This window comes from Sander vitreus, chromosome 20 (assembly GCF_031162955.1).
Source record: "Sander vitreus isolate 19-12246 chromosome 20, sanVit1, whole genome shotgun sequence".
In the NCBI taxonomy this organism is placed as follows: Eukaryota; Metazoa; Chordata; class Actinopteri; order Perciformes; family Percidae; genus Sander; species Sander vitreus.
Window position 1 is genome coordinate 26,887,233 of NC_135874.1, and position 17,876 is coordinate 26,905,108.

Here is a 17,876-nt window from a genome sequence, read left to right on the forward strand (position 1 = left end):
GTCTCCCAGCTGTCGGGATATTTCGGTCTTCTGATGTCACTGTCGTCGCTACGCCAGGAATTCTGGGAACTCAACATGGAGGGATAGATATTCGTGTAAAAGAGAGGAGCAGGGAAGGGTAGAAAGTAGGAGGAGAGTTACGGGTTGACTTGGTTCAGCTGACCTTTTCAACTTGCAGTCAAATATCATCACGGTCAGCAAAGACCCATTCTCTCAGTGTAGCAGGAAGCCAGGTAGGGAACTGTGGAGTCCTTAAGGAAGTATGAAGCTCTAAACGGGACACTTTAAAGCAAAACGTTCATCTTTTATCTCAAGTTTCGATCTGAGGATACAATTTCAGCGCAATGATGAATAAATATGACAGGACTTTCACATTTGCTTCTGAAGACGTGTGACCTGATATGACATATAAAAAGACTCAGAAACAACTGGCACTGTCCTCCAGCCAAGTTAGTTACCGTTAGACATAAAATATGGGATGTAAATTACTTTTAGAAAAAAATAGGAATCTTAAAGTTAGAACTGACATCAAATTTTTCTCCAAACCCAGCCAGATAAAGTAGGAGCTACTTCTAGCCTTAGGGTGTTTAGTCTCGTCCCACGCTAGAATAATTAAACAGAATCAAACAACTGAACTTAAAGGGAAAAAGGCTTTGTGTTTTCAGGCTTTGACATTTTAAAACTGGACATTTATTATTATTTTAATGATGAAACACATTTTATTTCCAAGAAATAGTCTTAACCTTCACATTCCCCTGCCTCACAATTGGCAGCTGTTGCATTTGGTGTGTGTGTGTGTGTGTGTGTGTGTGTGTGTGTGTGTGTGTGTGTGTGTGTGTGTGTGTGTGTCAGAGAAAGTGTGTAAAGGCACGTTTGCTGTTTTGGTCCAGGTTACAGTAAAGCCAGGGGGTGTGTGATGTCCATCGATACAACTTTGTCTTTAAATGAATAAATATTGTGTCCGTATTCACACTGACGCAGTGAATTTTCTGACGTGTACATGTTGAAAGTCTTTCCAAGACAATGATCTGGAACTTTGCCGTCCACACTGAAACCTTGTAACACATCTGCTGCTGTCTCAAGTAGATGATGAAGTTTTCATAATGAATGCACCTGTATGAAACTATTAAATCCCTGTTAGTCCCTGTAGTTGTCGTTTAATTCCCATTTGCTAACATGCTGAATGTAAAACGTTTGGCTGGATATTAATTTAATGCACGCGGTTGGTATGAATGAATATCTTTGGCCACGTTTACGCCTCGCATTCACACAACTCCGGCGTTTCCGAGCCTCTAAAACGGAGACGTTTGGAAGCACTGCTGCCCCCGTTTTTGTTTTGAAAACCCCAGGGTTGCTTTGTAGTCTGGACGGGCTCAAAAGTAGACCTTTGGAAACGATGACGCACGTCAGTCAGTCTGATCGGTTAGGTAGCTTACAAACTAGGACCGCACGATATTAGGAAAATATCTAATTGTGATTATTTTGACTGATATTGCGATTGCCATATGATTCACGATATTGGATTTTTTTGCAAGGATCTGTACCAAACAAAGATGTTTTTCTTTAGTCTGTAGGATAGGATCTGTAGGCCAGGACGTCTCTGCAGCACCACAATACTTCATTCACAATGGTTTGACACATATTTTGCACACAAATATTGCGCCCCCCTGCGATTTGGATATTGCACTAGTTCATATTGAGATTTCAATACAATTGCGATAAATTGTGCGGCCCTATTACAAACCTTTCAGAAACAGTTCCACCTCGTCGGCAGTCCAAGCTAAGAAATCCCTGCTCTTACTTTTTGCACCGGTGTATGTGAACGGTCATGTTATATGCGTTGTCAGACATGTTAATACGGACGGACATTAGTTCTGCTGCTGGAGCTAAAATTCTTGTGTGGACAGAGATCAATTTTTGTCTCAAAACGCCTTAATCTCTCTCTGCATGTTTAACGGCGTGCTGCTGCACTGATGGCACTCAGTTTAGAGTGTGACATGCTAAGATTGCTCTTGTGACATTTACGTAAATGTGACTCAGACGCTTATTCAGACATGAGACCGCCAAAATAAATCACTGTCAGATTAATATAAAGAGGTGCAAGTCTGAAAGGGGCTTCATACTGCAAGATGAAATGACTGGCGGTTAACAGTCACAGTCTGCATCCTCAGAAAGTTGTGTGTGTGTGTTAAATACTTGTGTGTAAAATGTGAGAGAAAAGTATGTCTGTGTTTAAAGTGTTAAGAATGATACTGAATATCTACAGCTACTGTGTGTGTGTGTGTGTGTGTGTGTGTGTGTGTGTGTGTTGAGGGGGGTGGGTGAGGTTGGTCCTAAAATAACCTCCCAACTGTTGTGACTCCTCCTCCTCTCCCCAACACCAACAGACCCTTATGCAAGAAGCAGGTCAACACACACACACACACACACACACACACACACACACACACACACACACACACACTCTCTCACTGCTGTCGCGTCAGTCTGTCACCATTTGCTCACATGGGAGCAGCAGTGTCAGTTTGCAGCTTTGGACAGAAGAACCACTCGCTGCTTCAAGTTCAGATAAACTTCCACTTTCTGACTTTTTTTTTTGAATCTCTTTATGTTAATTATTTATCTGAAATAAGACGGTGTGAAAAGGTAAGAAACCTCTGACCTGCTCATAGGTAGTTGTTAAGAATTAAAACAAAAAAGTACCTAAATACCAAAAGTAGAAATCTAAGGCTACATGTTTGGTTGAGTTTCTGAGTGCAGCTTTGGTCTTTGAGCTTTGTTTTAAAATGTCAATCACATGAGAGGTTGGCAGTGATTTGGTGCTGCAGTTTAACTTCAGTCATTGCAAACAGGAAGTTTGTGGCAGAACGGCGCACGTGGAGGACGTTTGTAGAGGGATTCAAGATTTAAAAATGCCTTTTGAGGAAGAATTCATAAAGAAAAGGCACTTGACAGGGTCTTGCTTCTTGGACCTTTTAAAAACAATAGAACATTTAGGCAAGATATGTTTTTTTTCTTTTCAGAACTTAACATTTTAAAGCTGATAAATGTGATGATTTTTTTTGGGTTGAGTTGCATTTAATAGATCCTGAACCGCCCTAAATGTGCAATAAGTGAGTTTTAGATTTTGTGCAAGTTTAAACGGAGGAGGAAGAGGAGGATTGTAACAGACAAGCGGCCATGCTCCGATAATTTCCCTAGTTTCACCAGGATCTGAACCAGTCTAACGTTCAACGGTTTAAAAAGAGGAAATTCACAGCTGCTGACAATATTAACTATCTTATCTTCAGTTTTAGGGGCTTGGAAACACCGGAGTATAGTGCGGATGTGAGGCGTAAATATAGCAAAAGATATTAATTCTTTAAACGAAAACGTAGTAGTGTAGATGTAGCCTAAATGTTGAGCAGCAGAGAAAACCACTGCAGAGTCCAGAACATGAACCGAACCGTCAAGACGAAAAGGCCGCACTTGGAGTCTTTTTGCAGAAGCTACCACTTTGAAAGACTGTAACAAGTCTTTGTATCGCAGCAGCAGGTCTCGGACGCCTTTGAAGCGGCTTAATTTGAATGCTCCAAGGGGGAGAAGGCGCACCGAGTATTTGATCTCCAAGGTAAAACGCGCTGCGCTGATGGGGCTGCAGTGGAGGAGTTGAAGGTTATTAGATCGAATGGGTGCGGATGAGGCGGAGCTGTCGCAGCCAGTTTGAACGCTGCCGCGCTGAAGCCCTTGATGTCAGTGGTGATGAGGGTGAGCCGGGATTGGAGCTGAAGTCCGAGTCGACTCGCTTCAGATTGGTTTTAGGCAATTAGAAACCCTGCTGGATGTATGCACTGTGTGATTGACAGGTTGTGTCTTGACTCTACGTGACCGGGGTGCGAGTGTGTGTGTGTGTGTGTGTGTGTGTGTGTGTGTAAGATTGAGTGGTTATATTATAGAGATGTGTGATTCCAAATATCAGTTTGTTGTAAATGAACACGCTTTATAGAGACACATGCTCTGGGCCAACGAGCCCTTCAAGATTAATCAACTGTCTGTCAAATTTCAAAGTGAAAATGTCCCTCTAAGTTTTCATCCTGTTTTTTGCCACTATGAGTGAGTGGTGAAATGTTCAGGTGACTGTGTGTTAACCCTGTCACATGAGTTCTGTTGTTTGTCGCCTTATTAACCACCTGCACGGCTGTCATAAGCATATGCATATTCATAAAGAACAGGTTATGCCACTCAACTGTGGACTGTCACTACCAGATGTTTCATTTAAACCGATCACAGGCGTCCGCTTCAGTTTCAGCACTGAAAAGACTGCACCCTTTTTATCGGCGTTTGACTTCCCCTCTCCACCCTATGACTTCAGTCTCAATCTTCAAACACAAAACTAGGCTTCTGCTGATTCTTCTACCACTGTATATTTTACTTTATATATGTGCAGCAAAGCATGTTGCCTTATTAAGTTTTCTAGATATTTAATTTAGCAACCATTCATGGATAAGAAAACCAAATGGGAATGTCTGTTTCTGGCAACATCTGTAATAGTTGACACGTTTACTCTGCATTGCACATTAAGCTGTATCTCCTTAACTTTTTGCACACTCATCAACATCTTTGCATGTCCTGCACTATCTCATAAACCCTGTTCGAGCATACTGATTGCACAGACAGACAGCAAATTGAATTATGCTACAGGAGTGGTTTGAAAAGTTTCCATAGGCACAAGCAATATTTCTGTAAAAGATGGTTAATTATTAAATTTACAAAAGACGAATTTCTTAGTTATTTAAAACCTTAACTTGAAAGAACCGACAATCTGGTCACCGGCACAGAAAATGTCCTTCAGAAAAAATGATGATACACTGATGTGCACGCACGCACGCACGCACAGCAGGGTCTCATTAGCTCCCAGTTGTCTGACTGGACTGAAGATCTTCTAACACATTACTTCAGATGGAAACGACAGACTTGGTGTTAATTCAGTCAGAAGGGCCCACTTGTGTATATGTACAGTTGGTGTGTTTCCTGGACTGTTTGTTTCTGTGAACTCCTCTGACTGCACTCCTTCCTCTCGAGGCCGTTCTCGATCTCCCGGCGGGGCGTTTCTGATGAGGCAGTGGGTGTCAGTCATGAGATTAAAGCATTGCATAAAACACACACACTTTACTCCAGATATCCTAATTGAGAACGATGTGATGATGAAATCTCAATAAAGTCTTCAGGGACGTAGAAACATGGTCACCACATCTACCAATGAGAGTGATTCTTGTCTGGGAATGCACTAGAGTTTGGTTTTTGCTTTTGGAAAAACAGAAACCTGAGATTAGGGATGAGGACGTTTCTGCTTTCAGCTGAAGACTTCGAAATGTTTTTAAGCTTGTGCCATGTGCTCTATTTTCTCTTGTAATGTTTGTGTTGTACTCGTCTTTTTGTTCTTTTTAACCTTTTTTATCTTTTGTCAGGCACTTTGTAACCTAGGTTTTAAAAGGTGCTTTACAAATAAAACATGTATTACTACCTACTTAAGAATTAAGCCAACATGGCCTGTCTTCTCCGTTTGTTTTATCCGATTTAAACATTACATGTCATTTGGCTGACGCTTTTATCCAAAGCGACTTAAAAATTGCTATATATGTCAGAGGCTCGCACGCCTCTGGAGCAACTAGGGGTTAAGTGTCTTGCTCAGGGACACATTGGTTGATGTCACAGTTGGAATGGAACCCAGCGGTGGTGGACTTGTTGGACCGTGTGAACACAGCGTCCCTCTTTCATTCCTTCAACCAGCTTCTTGAAAAGGTAGACGTAGCGATGTGTGCTCATATCCAAAAACCTGTTGATATCCAAGTCTTTGATAATGTTTAAAAGTAGCTGTGTTTCTCCTTCTTATCGGGTCTGCAGCCTTGCAAACTGTTGGCTGGTTGGTTTACAGATACCATAGCAAAGCACATAGCTGACCATAAGCCTGCGGTGGAAAGCCCAATTGAGAGCCATATTCCGCTGTAAACATGTCCAAAGAATACCTCTAAAACCTAAATAATACCTGAATATCCCACGCCTTAATCGGAAAATGCTATATTCGGAAAAAAAGGCCTTACTCTGAATGTCCAACCGAATATGCTGTTTACACGACATGTATCAAATTCGAACATTGTCATATTTGGAATAATAGTGGAATATTGGTGTGCATATAAACGTACTGAGTGTCTGCTGGTCGGCCGATGCAGTGGCCAGATACAAATAGAAGTCAAGTGAATCTGTCATTTGTGCTGCAGCAAGCATCAAAAACTCATAGCAAACCATAAAATAACACCGAAACATACAGAAGTAGACTTAAACATGGGCCCAGGGTGACACACACCGATGCACGTCAGTAGAATGTTAGAATGGGTTATAGTTGCTAATGTTTGCATTTGATTTTATACAGTCGCTGTTAGGGCTGTCGCTTTTTTAAAAAAGAAAATCAAGAAAACATAATGTTGCTGAATCATGCAGCAAAAAACTCAAAAGATGCTAAAGTTGCAGAGTTTGTGAGAAACTCAATGGGTAAGGCAACACACGAGGGAGTCATTTGATCCATTTTTAATATAAAATATTGATGAGTGGAGTTTCTTTTTGGCACTCTTTGCCTTTATTAGATAAGATGAAGATGTAGAGCTGTGACATGCAACAAAGGTCCTGGACTCGACTTGAACCCGCCAGGAGGAGATTAACATCATTTGCTACCATTAAAAATTAAAATCAGTGACAGTACTAAGTTAGTTGGCTGTAGGGTGCCAGATGTTTGCCCAGTTTTAGTCAGCACCCGCTGCTGCACCTACACAGGTAGCCAAACAGCATCCTAATTTAAGCATGCCTGGTTTTCAGACTCATGCCAGATTCGGGATGAATCATGTAAGCTGGCCCGTGTGCTGCTGACCAGTCTGCACCCCAAATTCCTGGCTGAATCTGTCAGACACATCCGGACCAGAGTTGGCTCACATTTGGTTATCCGGCAAGGAGAACTTCTGGGTCACTACTCGTGTGCTTGACCGGTTTGCTCGTGGAGTAGTTTTTTAACATAAAAAAAGAAGCTGCTCTTCTCTTATTGCACTTTTGCCCTTTTGTTTTGTTCCATCTTTATGTTAATTGAACAATTTTTTAGATAAACATACATTCCAGTTGTTAAAATATTTCTTTTATGTTTTAAATCCAGTTGTCTCTAATTCTCCGGTCCATCTCCTTACACTGAGTTGCGTGTCACCTTCAAACACTACTGACTCATAACCTTCATCCCGACACGAGTCGTGCCACCTGTATACTGAACACTGCGCTCGTACAAGTGACTGTGGTTAAAACCCTCTCTGTGCTGTGCAGTCGTGTGTGTATCTGAGCATTTAATCCGCCTACGCTGACTCCACGCAGGCAGCCTGTTTCCAGCAGGGCTGCAGCCACACGTACAGTAGCAACACATGTATTTTGGAACAGTGCTCAGCAGGTCACACTGTTAGCCAAGCTAGCAGCGTGTGTGACCTACATTCTGGCATGCCGGGCGGTCTTTGAATCGGTGTTGGGTTGTTCGGGGCAGGTCACCATGGAGCCGTACCGTGACTCAGCGACCCGAGGTCGATATTAAATCATCTGCCAAGGGTTCGATGCCAGGTCACCTGCTTTTCCAAAGGTCGTCTAATTTTAATCTGGATTCAGTTCTGTTCATTAGGAAAGCAGTAACCTATTTATTGCCGGAGAGGCCTGTTTTTTTTATTTCCATAGTCATACTTGTTGTAATGTAAAAGTGTGCAAGCTGCACATTATTCCCACTGGCTCTGCTTCCCTAATTGTTTAAATGTTAAGTAGCTTTTTGTCATTTTTCACAAACAATTTTCTAACAAAAACCTGCTGCTTTATTTAACATAAGAATTTCCCAATTTGGGATCAATGAAGTATATTCTCTCTCTCTCTATCAACCTCTTTATCTCTCTCTATCTCCTTATGACAGGAAAGTGAAAGTCATATTTTCCATTTGTTGGCCCATTTTGAGAATGTAATGAATTATGAGCAAATGTCAGCAAAGATTTTTTTCTTAGGAATAGTTGAACATTTCTCAGAGTACATTTTGGAAAAATAAGTACAGAGCTGGAGTCAGGATGTGGTTAGCCTAGCTTAGCATAAAGACTGGAAGCGGAGGACGGACGGATGGACGGGACGGATGGCCTGTCTCCAAAGTTAAAGCTCACTGATATTTTTGCTCAGTGCTGGAGTCTGTCTGTCTGTCTGGTTTAAGCATATTAATTTAGTTCACTAACAGCGGTCGGTAATAGGTGTTGGTATGTTGTTACGTTTTTCGACACATTTCTTTTATGCTTTTTTTAAAGAATTTACTGTTTCTGTTGCTTTTTAAACATTTTTATCACCTTGTTTGATGCTTTTTTTCTGCTGTTTTCAAGGCTTTCAATGCTTTTGTCGCTTTAAAAAAAAAAAAAACATTTTTCTGATATAGAAAACTTTGAAAAGGGGTCAAACTTGACCCGAGGACAACAGGAGGGTTAATGTTTCATAAACCTGGAACTGATCCCACATGGAACTGACTCACATTTAAAACTGGAGACGTGACGTCGTCACTTCTGCTTTATTTCTCCTGCTGTCGCATTCTGGGGATGTTTTGGTTCTTCAGTAGCTGGATTTTGTGTGTGTGTGTGGTCACTTATTAAGCCTGTTAGACTTTATTTTGTTATGTTGCCCTTTTGTGTGTGTGTGTTTGCGACTTTAGGACATCTGTGAGGACATCTCGGACCATGTGGAGCAGATTCATGCCCTGTTGGAGACAGAGTTCTCCCTGAAACTGCTGTCCTACTCTGTCAACATCATCGTTGACATCAGGTGAGTCTTCACAAAACAAGATTAGTCAATGTTGTTTATCATGCTATCATACAGTATATGTATATTCCAGCACTGCTTCTGACTTTTTTTGAAGTCCAAATGCACATATCCTACAGAGCACAGAAACTGAGATTCACTTCACAATAACCTCCTACACTATATTATAAAAGTTAACTTTAACATATAAACACTCAGAGCACACACAGAGTGTGATATAAACTGGCGTTATCACCTATTAACAGCGATGATTAGCTAAGTAGACTCTAACGAGTGAGGCATTTTCTTTCCTGGTTCGGTTGAAACACGCCCCATAATCACAGCCCAGTGTCGCAGTATCAGACTCAGATTCTGACTAGAATCTGAGTATGACGAGGCTATTAGTAGGTGTCCTACCAATCACAATTGAGTATTCACCCAGACTATGGTGTCATAATATTTTGATTTAATAATATTACATGACCACATAGACAGCCCGTTGTGTAACTCTGGTGGTGTCGTGTTTCCAGGACAGTGCAGCTGCTGTGGCACCAGCTGAGAGTCTCCGTTCTGGTCCTGAAGGAGCGTCTGCTGCAGGGCCTGCAGGACTCCAACGGAAACTACACCCGCCAGACGGACATCCTGCAGGCCTTCAGCCAGGACCAGCAGCAGGTAAAAACACATCATAACCAGTCGCTGTCAACAAAACAAGGGTTTATTTCTAGCAGCGAAACAGTTCCTATGAGCTAGAGCTATCCTATAATCCCCATAGAATCACCCAGATATCCAACACAACTAAATGAAACTAAATACTTGAGTACAATCCAAGTAATTTTACTTCACAACCCTTAAATATTTTAGATTTTAAAGCTTTTTTGAAACTCAGAGACGTACACACTTTCAACTCCTCATTAAGTTTAGTTTAGTAAAGTTAGTTAATAGATTAATTGTTTTTTTTCATCCTCAGATCTCTGCTGGGTAAGTCCAGACAGCTAGCTAGACTATCTGTCCAATCTGAGTTTTCTGTTGCACGACTAAAACCACTTTTCAGTGTGCATATGTTCCTTCCCAAGTCTATTTTGCAGCGGCACCGTGGCTGCTTAGCACCGCCCAAGACGATTGTGATTGGTTTAAAGAAATGCCAATAAACCAGAGTAGTTTTTCTCCCATCCTGGAGTGCTGTGTGGACTAGCCAGACCTTCCTCCGCAGCGCTGTGGAGGAAGGTCTGGCAATGCAGGACTATATACATTGTAAAAACATGATTATTTCTCCCTGTCCAGACTCGCCTGGACGCTCTGACAGAGGTGGACGACTGCGGTCAGCTGACCATCCGCTGCAGCCAGGACTACTTCTCTTTAGACTGCGGCATCACCGCCTTCGAGTTGACCGACTACAGCCCCGGCGACGAGCCCGAGGCCCGGGGATCTGACCCCGACGGCGAGGACCCCTCCCAGCAGCTCGATCCAGCCCAAGGCCCGAATCCAGAACCCCCAGGGGCACAGGAGGGCGAAGGATCCTGCCTCTCAAACCACGGACACCACAACAGTCTACCTGAACTCGCCCCGCCCGCCAACTCATTAAACCACAACCATTCTCCCCCGGTGTTACCCACAATGCAGTGTGGCAACCACGGTGAAAGTGCAAAGCGCCCCCTGCAGGGTGTGAGCCATAGCACCGAGGCGTCGCCCACGCAGCCGTCGCTTCCCAAGAGAGCCGCTCTGTTCTCAGACGGAGGAACCCGGGTGGAGGACTCGAGGGGAGGCCTGGGGAACGTCGGCCCGCTCTCAGGGCTCCAGTTCCAGGCCGAGCTGAGTCGGAGCACCCCTTCTCTCATGGATCCTCCGGACCGCTCCAAGTTCTGGTTGGAGCTGGACTCGGTTTATCCAGAAAATGTTTCGCAGTCCTGCGAGAGTCTGCAGGTTTGTTTTCTGTACTTACCTTCTTTTTCTTTTCACGTAGATGAAGCCTTTAACCCTTAGGTCATTGTTTATATGATCCTGTTTAAATCGATTTAAAATAAAAACCATAACACCTAAGCATTCATTCTTTTTGCAGCAGAAAGCTAACGCTTCTGTCTTTCTCGCCATTACGTTGTACGCCTGTGATGATGTCTTCAAGTTTCGTGACGTCCGGTCCAATACGGGCTGATAAATAGCGGTGGTAACAGAGTATTTCCCTGTAATGGCAGCGGAAGATTGTTGTATGCATGATCCTGTATAAAATGATCTAAAATAAAAACCACAACAGCTATAGCACTCATTCTTTTTGCAGCAGAAAAGCTCAGGCTTCCGTTTGTCATTATACTGTATTGTACGCTATTGATGACACTATCTCTTTACGTGACGTCCGGTGCAAATTGGCATGACACCATTGAATTGCAGATGAAAGAATCAAAATACCTATACACTCTGCTCACAAAAATGAGCATTTCTTAAAAACCATTAAGATAAATAGTTCAAATAACTTAAGGAGTGTTAAGGAATATTTTTCTACATTTAGAAATGTTTTGGATCAATATGTTTTGTGTGTTTATTTAGTAAAATGTGATGAAAACATGACTGATTTTGTAGTTTTTAATTCATGACACATTTAATAATTATTATGGTTTATTGTCTTACATAACCTTTTAGCTTAGCGAGTACAGAATAAAGCGGCTCGCCTTGCTATCCAGTGTCCGTACAGCGCTAACATCAATATTATGCATTCTCATTTTAGCTGGCTAAAAGTTGAAGACAGATTAATCACTGCCCTCTATTTTCAACATGGAAAGTTTTACAATCAAAAGACATTTCATCATATCAGTAGAGTCAATTAAAACACAATTTGGAGTCATACGTATGCCACCAGATAGGCAACAGAAGGCCGGTTTTTACTCCCCAGGGCAAATACTTTTCTTTCTTAAAACGTACTGTGATTTATAGATCGATGAACACATGGAATTCTTTATCATTGTTTTGACTAAATTATCAAAGAGATCAATATTTAAAGATGATGATGATGATGAAATAAAAACAAATCTTGGAGCATCATATTTGTAGACTGCCAGGCATTTGGGGAATCTTTGTTTTTCTTTTCATCTTGACTAATGTATGCTTTAAATGTGTTGAGTGATGTTGACTGTAATGTTACATGTATGGCTTAGATGTTGAGTAATGTTTCATGTATGTTCCTAAATGTATGGAATTATGTGGACTGTAATGTTTAATATATATTTTTAAATGTGGACCCCAGGAAGAGTAGCTGTGCTTAAGGGCACAGCTAATGGGGATCCTATAATAAACTAAACTAAACCTAAATTCTCTTTAACTAAACAGGTGATGAACGGGCGTAACCTCCAGAGAAACCGTGTGAGCTCCAGACAGTTAGGACGCTCTCAGGGGAGCGTCCCGAGGCCGCTGACCGAACCACGGAGCTCATCCGGGGCCAGACCGACCACCAACGCCCCCCTGCCTCTCCAATACCCGGTGTCTCAGGATGAAATATGCAAACAAATGGAGAGGACGCAGAGGGAGACACATGCACACAGTGAGGGGGAGTCTGACTCCTCGTTGCCCTCCCCCATGAGAGAGCAGTTCCTTTCCTCAGACCTGGACGCATCCGGAGAGGAGTCAGACCCCCGACCGCATCCTGGCAAGACAGCGGCCTGGATCATGAAGCGCCAGGGGCAGAAGGTGAGCGCTTATTCGTTTTGTCGAGGATGGAAGTTTTTCCGAGAGTTGAGGTTGTGTTAAAAGTGTGTTTTTGTGTGAATTATTGTGAGACAGATACAGGATGGACAGGGATACAAAAACGCATTCTGAATTCAGACCGTGGAAAACATTTTACAAACTCAGTTTGCATTACAGTTTCCAAGTGACCACATGCGTAGGGAAAAGTTTCCGTGCACACAGAAGACAAAACGGTGTACGTCAAAAAAAGACAGGCCTGCATGCAAATGTCCCCTTCATAAATCACACTCAACCTAAAAATGAGCGCACAGGGCCTCATATTCTGGCCATAATCATCCACAAATGGTCAATGCCAGAGGTGGAAAGAGTACAAAAATATTCTACTTTACTACTAAATAAAAGTAAAAAGAAGCTAATTTAAAATTTACAATACTTCAAACAAAACATACGTAAGTAAAAGTAGATTTTACCCAACAAAAAAACGACTCAATTATAGTAATGTGACTAATTGTAATTGGCTGCTTTCCACCTCTGGTCAACGCAAATCATGTGTGAATATTGATGTACACATTGTTCCTGTCGAGAGCGGAGGCCGTGTTGGAAGCAGCAGCAGCAGCTGTTCAGGCAGAAAGACAAACAAGTCCCCCAAAAAGCCGTCTTGGTTCGTCTTTCCACTGTTCCATGTGACAATATGCTGGCTCCATGCAAGCTAAACTCTTTGTTAATTTAAATGGAGTCTGGTGGGCTGTTTTAAACAAAGAAAATATATTTTCTTTAACAAAAAGGTCTATCTCAGTAGGGATCCTTTCCATAATGTTGTCAGACACTTAGAATAACAATCTGTCAGCGGCAAAAACAGAAGTTTTAGTGGACAGAAATTGACGATGCACATTTGCCCCATAGGGTTACATTGCAGCCCGGTCTGTGGCTGCCACACTGTTTGATCAGATAATTCAAAATGACATGCTTATTTCCTCCCCTGTCCTCTGGCAGGGGGCCCAGGTTTCATCAAGAGCCAGCCCAGACAGGGAGCACTGGTATGGGTCCGAAGAGTTCATGGCCCTCCCCGATCAGCTCCGTAAGACGGAGATGCTCGCTATGAAGCTGGAAAGTCTGGCTCAGTCCATCCCACTGGTTAGTCAGACTTTCTTCTTCCTGCATCTCATCATAAACATATAAAAAGATAACCATGTGTGGCATTGTAACCAGATGTTTTGCACATTAATATAGTGATAAAGAAACCAAGACCACTACCACTTTGTCCTGCAGATGCCCGATGGCTGTGACTCTACCCAGAAGGCTTTGCAGGATGTGGATGACTGGGATTTGACGGAGCTCAACCCAGACTGGGAGGTAGGGGAGAGTGACGAGAGGGAGAGCGGGGACGACATGCCTTCTCTTCTGCCACCGCTGGTACACATCGTATTTTATCTTTCCATGTTTTTGACTCCATAAATGCTGAAAAAAAATGTGTTGATTTCACTGTTGAAGACTTTTCGGTTTGATGCTGCCTGTTTTTAAGTAATTGTTTATTTTTCACTCTGCACTGTAACTTTTATTCTTGTATTTTATACCTGCCTTATTCTATGTTAGTTGTTTTCTTGTATTCACTTTAAGAAATGTTTTTAAAAGCTGATTCGTACCCCCCGCCCTAAACGCACCTGCGCCACGTGCTTCACGCCGTGTGCTTAGATCGTTAAAATAGGGCCCTTTGTCTTTCGCCTAAGTACAACCCTTCAAAAGGGTTGTACTTAGTGTCTTCATTAATTAATCATAGGTGTGTTTTTGGCGTAACATGCAATAAACCAATCAGAGATCATCTCCCATTCCCTTTAAAAGCCAGGCTCGTTTGGACCTTGGAGCATCCGCTAAGCAGGAAGGAGAGATTTTCAGGAGAAGAAACTGATCTGCTCGTGCATCAAGTGAAAGTGCGTGTGTAGATCATATATGGCACGAGCACTATGCCATCAAAACTTCACTTTTAAAATAACAGACATGCTTCGTTATTGTCTTTAGACCAGATTTTTGTTGGTCAGAATGCACCTGAACACAACTCCCTGTAAGACCAGCATGCCCATGGGTGCCAAGATGGGCGCAGGTGCATTTGCTCTTTAAACGACGTGGACACTTGCGTCGTGCTTTGCGCTGCGCCGGGTGCAAGCTAGGGCCCATAAGGTCCAAGGCACTCTTCTTAAAAAAAGTTTAAGTAGCAACCCATGCGTAGTGGCACAAACCGCGTCTTTATCTTTAATGTTTTATGTACATAGAGCACTTTGAATTGCATTGTTGCTGAAATGTGCAAGTTAAATAAAGCTGTCTTGCCAGAATATATTCCCATGATGTTTTTTTCGCCTCAGCTTCCTTACAGGCGAAACCTGGTCAGCCGATTTAGCTCCACCTCCTCCAGCGATATTGCTCTCTCATTGGACGAAAGCATCGAGTCCGGCCCGTTGAGTGACCTGCAGTCTGAGGAGGACGAGGGACGGAGGTCTGCAGAGCGCCGCCTGCAGCTGACGGCGCCCCCGGTGGCCATGCATGGAGGTGCGTCCCTGGTGCATCAGCTGCTGGAGGACATTCAGAGTCAGAACAAAGACCCCGCCACCTGGAAGAAGTTAGAGGTATGTCTTTCTGCTGCTGTCCCTGCTTTGATGCTTAGTCCGTCAGTGTTTTCGGTGTTTGTCTTTCTTCAAGGAAACTTGCTTGATTCCTTTGAAGGTTCATTTAATAAAAGTTTAATAACTTCTTCTGACTCTAGTGGAGGTAGTTTTATTTCTTTTATTTCAAGGGAGGTAGCCTGCCTCTACTACAAACAGCAAGCCCTCCAAGCTAAACAACAAATTATGTTGTTTATCAGCACCTTCCTGTCAGGAACCAACCAAAAAAAACAGGACAAAAGTGTAAAAAAATAAACATTTCTTAAATAACAAATGACAAAAATGAAAGAATCTTAAATACAACATAAGAAACTCGTAACAATTGGTAGAAAAAGATCCCAAACTGAAAAGAGGTCAACTAAGCAATAAACAAAACTAGGGCCACGTTCAGCCCCGACTAAACATAGTAAACCGTTTCTTTAAACTTTGAGCACTATTGTGTGCATAAGCGCTCTGCCTTTTTATTACCACAAGTTTAAATGCACGTCTCTGCTGATTGGATATCACCTGTGACACAGCCACAAAACGAGAGACACACCCACCAAACAAGAGAAAACTTACCTCAAAGGCCGTTGCACACCGTTCCGAGGAAACGTGTCCTTCAACCCGGAAACCGTAGCAGAACAGTGCACACCCTTTTGAGAAATGTGACTCAGGTCACAACCTAACCAAAAGAACCTAACTCCTTAATAAAGGGGAAACGTGACTTGAACGACAAAAGTAAACAGCTAACACACTTAAGAGCTCCCAACCTAAACAACCTATCAAAAGAAATTATTAACAAGGAAGGAATGACCTTTAAGCAAAGCATAACAAATCCACACAAAGATTTTTCTTGAGAAGGCTTCGTACGTTTTGAACGTGTGAAATGTGATTAATAAAAAATAAAAATAAAAAATCGCTGTATAAAATATGTATTTCACATTGTCTTAACCTTAACGTTCTATTCAGGCCATAAAGTTCAGTTTACTTCCTGTTCACTCGCTTGAGGTGAAGTTGGTGTTGACTGAAATCAAATTGAAATGCCAGGAAAGTCCCAATTTAACAATGACGTGGCTCGAGAAGGTCCAGGACCCGAGTAAAGTGAGATGTGAACTGTGTTCTAAGATCATTGACATCTCTAATATGGGAGAAGCAGTGCTAGTTAGCCATGCTAAAGGCACCAAGCACCAGGCAGTTGTGGCTGCGCGTGAAGTCTCGAGCATGTCCATCACTAGCTTCTTCTCTCCTCCACCATGGCTGACGGAAGGTGCATCACGTCACTTGACAACCTCCATACCTAGACACCTGTTTTAGCTGCATTAGCATTATTCGAGAATAAGAGTAAGTAAGAATCCCTGCACTTTTATTCTGACTATGGATGGCGAGTCGGACCAAAAACACCGGCGCTTCTCTTCCTTTGCTGCCGCCGTCTTGATGGATTGGAGGGCTGGTATCGGATCGTCCCGTGGCCCCGTTAATTCATCACCTCCCTTTTAAAGGTCACGTTTGATTGGCAGGCGGATTATTGATGAGGCTGCCTGGTGAACTAATCAGTCATATCTGTCATATTGAATATGGTGAAATGTCAATAGCTCTGGGGATTCGTTCTCCTCGTGGCTGCTCGTTTAATTAGCGCTATAAAGCTGCTCTGCCGCCTCCTCCAATTTTTTTTTATTGTTTTATTTTATTCAGGTTTATTTCACTCCCTCCCCTTTATTGCCTTTATATTCTAATTCTGAATATTCGTTACACCCACAGCAACGTTTTACTTTGCTGCCGTAACGTCCCAGTTTCCCCGCGGGGATCAATGACGTTCAGCGTATCTGTCTTATCTGGCGTTAGCCGGGTCAGGAGCCCGCAGACAGAATCGCACCGCTGTAATAAGATTATCAGCGAGGACGGGGAGGATACGCCACGATCAATCTGTGAGGGCCCGTCCTTGGATGTGAGTTTGATCCCTCATCAGAATTACTAAATCCTCCATATTCCCAAATTCAAATCAGACCGGCCATGTTAGTATTCATAATTAATGATGATGATGATATGATTTGATCTCTCTCTCTCTCACAAACAGAATTCCACGTGGTGAATCTCCATTAATGCCACACTTTAATCACATAGATATATTCTACATCTGCCTGTTCCAACTCCTCATTAATGTAACAATCATATTGGGGATATTTTTCTCTCACATTCAAATGGTATTTCATTTATGGCTCCACCTTTCCAATAAGTAAAACATTCAGGTGTCCTGACGTATAAAAAAAATACCGGAGCTGGCTGAGATGAATCCGTTATTTGTTAAAGTGCTATTATGTTGATTTTTAGGTTCATAATTTAGAGGTTATATCAGAATAGGTTTACATGGTTAAATAAAAAAAACAAAAAAACTTTACTCTATATTTGTTGTACTGCACATTGCTGCAGCTCCTCTTTTCACCCTGTGTGTTGAGCTCTCTGTTTTAGCTACAGAGTGAGACATCTCACTTCTGTTCCATCTTTGTTGGGAGTCGCACATGCTCAGTAGCTAGGTTAGGACTACTAGCCAGTCAGAAGCAGAGTATGAGGGCGTGCCCTGACAGTAGCTAGGTTAGGACTACTAGCCAGTCAGAAGCAGAGTATGAGGGCGTGCCCTGACAGTACCTAGGTAAGGACTACTAGCCAGTCAGAAGCAGAGTATGAGGGCGTGTCCTGACAGTACCTAGGTAAGGACTACTAGCCAGTCAGAAGCAGAGTATGAGGGCGTGCCCTGAC

The 17,876-nt window shown here is 42.6% G+C and overlaps 1 protein-coding gene across 1 annotated transcript in view; it reads left to right on the forward strand.

Annotated features, from left to right (window-relative positions):
• Positions 1-17,876, forward strand: part of akap6 (A kinase (PRKA) anchor protein 6) — a 230,882-nt gene that overhangs the window by 10,121 nt on the left and 202,885 nt on the right. Inside the window, exons 3-9 of the mRNA XM_078277378.1 lie at positions 8,732-8,841; positions 9,348-9,489; positions 10,099-10,737; positions 12,133-12,489; positions 13,480-13,620; positions 13,756-13,899; positions 14,844-15,104. Of these exons, the coding sequence (XP_078133504.1) occupies positions 8,732-8,841; positions 9,348-9,489; positions 10,099-10,737; positions 12,133-12,489; positions 13,480-13,620; positions 13,756-13,899; positions 14,844-15,104 (1,794 nt within the window). The remainder of the gene's footprint in view (positions 1-8,731; positions 8,842-9,347; positions 9,490-10,098; positions 10,738-12,132; positions 12,490-13,479; positions 13,621-13,755; positions 13,900-14,843; positions 15,105-17,876) is intronic.